Source organism: Dendronephthya gigantea, unplaced genomic scaffold (assembly GCF_004324835.1).
Source record: "Dendronephthya gigantea isolate DGI-Jeju-01 unplaced genomic scaffold, DenGig_1.0 000044F, whole genome shotgun sequence".
Lineage (NCBI taxonomy): Eukaryota > Metazoa > Cnidaria > Anthozoa > Malacalcyonacea > Nephtheidae > Dendronephthya > Dendronephthya gigantea.
This window is the reverse complement of record NW_021163054.1, coordinates 1259458-1263093: the sequence shown is the minus strand read 5'-3', so window position 1 is coordinate 1263093 and position 3636 is coordinate 1259458. Positions and strand designations below refer to the sequence as shown.

At 44.7% G+C, this 3636-nt stretch overlaps 1 protein-coding gene across 1 annotated transcript; it reads left to right on the top strand.

Moving 5' to 3' along the window:
• Nucleotides 1–277: 277 nt before the first annotated feature.
• LOC114527393 lies at nt 278–1489 on the top strand. The gene has a single exon (XM_028549023.1). The coding sequence runs from the start codon at nt 278–280 to the stop codon at nt 1487–1489; it is 1212 nt and encodes a 403-aa protein (XP_028404824.1).
• Nucleotides 1490–3636: the final 2147 nt, after the last annotated feature.

Sequence of the window (3636 nt, the reverse complement as noted above, 5' to 3'; positions counted from 1 at the left end):
TCTACCTCGTCACCAGTCGTAGTCACTACGAAGTTACATGAGAAGCACGCGCGTGCGCATTCAGTCAATTTTGTACGAATGCTTTTCAGTCGCTCTACACGAGGTTTTCGGTTGCGATCTACATATCGAATTTTAACGCTTTTTTCACAAGCATCTTACCACCTTTTGGGTTTAATCTGACGTAAGTACACACCAGGTTTTGTTATTCACGTCTTGTGTCGCTTAATTCTCATTATAATACAGGTTTCGCTCTGTTGGCTGCGAACAGACAACAAAGATGGCGACAACAGAATTTGTAAATTCGGTCCAAGGCGATGCCACCGGCACACAAATATCGCCAGACAGCCCACCGGGCGACGAAGGAACCCCACCGGGGAAGCCTCAACTTACTGAATCGACTATGCTACAGCAAATGCACGAATTCCTCGGCAAAATAGTGGAACATTTGCCGATCGGAAAAGCTGCGAGCAAGAAACGCGCGAAGAGGTCAAAACGAAAGCGCTCTAGCGAACGCTCTGCTTCGCCCGTAGATTCAGACTCCGACGGAGAATTCTCGTCCAGCGAGCCACCGGCAAAGAGGACGAAAGAAGTTGATGCACGCGACAGCATTAGTATCACGGCCTCTGATGAGGATATACGGCAGCTCTTGGGTGATCCACCGGACAATTCCGGAAATAAAAATGCTGACGATAAAGTCACCGGCCACGACAAAGATGGTGCAGACCAGCTGCTAAAAGAGCTCGAAGCTGCGTTGCAAGATAAAGATGAGCTGGGGGGACCAGTTAACGAGCAATTGGCGAATATCGCCATCAAACGATGGGGAGTTAAATTAACTCAGGATAAACTCACATCAACCCTGGCAAAACACGTCCAGCCCCAAAATTGCTCAGCTACGAATGTAGCGAGGGTTAACCCAGAGATCTGGAGTTCATTGAATTCTCTTCAAAGAAAAGACGATCTTCGTGTTGCAAACGTGCAGCAGGTCTTACAAAAGGTAACATTTGCGACTCTGGCGAATGCGAACGAGCTCTTGTCTCTTAAGACTGACACCACGACGGCCACAAAGCAAAACCTTAACGACATGCTAGCAAATTGCATTGATATTCTTGCGCTTTTGGGACATGGCGTCTCCGAATTGTCCCAACTAAGGCGGGAAAGACTCAAACCTGCGCTTAAAACCGAATATCACAGCCTTTGCAGCGCGACAGTAGAACCCGCGTCAAAATTACTGTTTGGCGATGACTTGGCAAAACAAATACGAGACAAAAAGGAAACAAATCGTATTGGTCACACTGTCACTTCGAAATACAGGAACGACACGAAGGCCAAGGAGTGGCGACCTGCGTCATCATGGCGGAACAAACAATACAATTTCAAAAATAACTCCTCCGCCTCTGGTTACGCCCAACCTCCTTTTCGAAGGGGCTATCGGTCAACGAGTCGCAAAAAACATACAAACCAAACACCAAACGACCGAGGGAAGAAATAATGATGCTCCTAGACGAAATGAAATCGAGGGTAGGTGATTTTCCTAATTTTATCGAAACAAACTTGATTACGTACCTTCAACGTTGTTGTGAAACGTTTCAGGCTGGATATATAAGCCACTGCGTACAGGCCTGGCAAGGCATAACGAATGACAGAGAGATTATCTCGACAGTTGTAGGGTTGAGCATTGAGTTCAACCCAGAACCCACTCAGCACTACATACCAAAATCGAAACGCACAAGCGAAGAAACTCTAATCATTGATTCAGAGATACAAAAACTGCTCGCAAAAAAGGTGATTGAACCAGTTAAAAGTAGCAAACATGAAATTATTTCCGAAATTTTCTTACGCGAGAAAAAAGACGGTACTTTTCGGGTTATATTGAATCTTGAGAAATTGAATCAATTTGTAACAAAACACCATTTTAAAATGGACACCTTAATGGACACCTTGTTTCATGGCTTGCATAGACTTGAAAGACGCATACTATTCGGTTCCGGTTGCAAAGCGGCACCGGGCTTATCTGCGTTTCGTCTGGAGAGAACAGTTATATCAGTTCACTTGCATGCCAAACGGATTATCTTGCGCACCGCGCAAATTTACGAAGCTATTAAAGCCTGCTCTTAGCGAATTACATATAAAGGGCCACATATCTAGTGGCTATATTGATGATATATATTTGGAGGGCAAAACATATACAAAATGCGTAAATAATGTCATTGACACAGTTAGCCAATTTGACGCCTTGGGCTTAATCGCCCATCCTACAAAATCAATGTTTAATCCTGCACAGCAGCTTGAGATTCTTGGCTTTGTGTTGAACTCGGTTGATATGACAGTCATTTTAGCCCGTAGCAAAGCTACTAAGTTGCTTGATAGCTGCAAAGAGCTACTAGAGAGACAATCACCCACTATTAGGGAAGTGGCGCGTGTGATTGGTAAAATTGTAGCGTCATTCCCGGGAGTAATGTATGGGCCATTGCATTACCGTCTATTAGAACATGATAAAACTACTGCTCTACAAACACACAAGGGAAATTTTGACAAGCATATGACACTATCGGTTGAAGCTAAAGAGGAACTAATTTGGTGGACCTCCCACGTTTTAGAGTCTAAAAATTTCATGTCCAGGGCAGGCCCCTCTTTCAACCTGACAACAGATGCATCAAATGAAGGTTGGGGGGCAGTGACGGCAAATAGCTCTACAGGGGGATTGTGGTCTGGATACGAGAAACAGTTCCACATCAACTACTTAGAACTTTTAGCGGTGTTCCTAGGGCTGAAAGCATATTTCCAGAAACACCATGATACACATGTACGCTTGATGGTTGACAACAGCACAGCGGTAGCTGTCATCAACCATATGGGTACCAGCCACTCTTGCGTGCTTAATGATTTAGCAAAGCAGATCTGGGACTGGTGCATCTCGCGAAGTATATGGGTTAGTGCAGCCCACATAGCCGGAAAATCAAACACGGAAGCAGATCGTGAATCTAGGAAGAATAGATCACAATCTGAGTGGATGCTTGATAAAGAGCTTTTAGTAAAAGCTCTCAAAGCATTAGGATGCACCCCAGATATTGATCTTTTTGCAACTAGACTTAATGCCCAATTTGATCGCTATGTGGCGTATATAGACCAGACCCAGGAGCAATTGGGATTGATGCATTTACATTGGACTGGGCGCAACATGATTTTTATGCCTTCCCGCCTTTTAGTTTGTTACCATTAGTACTGAAGAAGATACAAGAAGACAGAGCAAGCGGCATATGTGTAGTGCCAAACTGGCCTACACAGGCGTGGTTTCCGAAAGCAATGGAGATGGCAAATCAAAGAACAGTTTTACTGAAACCAAGTGCAAATCTACTGCGATTACCAAGCCAGCCATTGGCCACTCATCCACTCCACAGGAAGTTATCTCTTCTTGTCTGCCACTTGTCCGCGACAGATTGAACAACGCAAACATTAGCACTATGGCTAAAGATATCATAATGGCATCCTGGCGCAATGGGACCAGCAAACAATATCGAACCTATCTTGCTCGATGGGAGCTGTTTTGCAAGGAGAAAGGCATTGATCACTGCAACGCAACGGTTGGAAATGGCGTAGATTTTTTGGCATCACTATACCACAAGGGTATGGGATATA

Bases quoted from the DNA above. Each gene is read 5' to 3' on its own strand.
- LOC114527393 (XM_028549023.1), top strand. From the start codon at position 278: ATGGCGACAACAGAATTTGTAAATTCGGTCCAAGGCGATGCCACCGGC.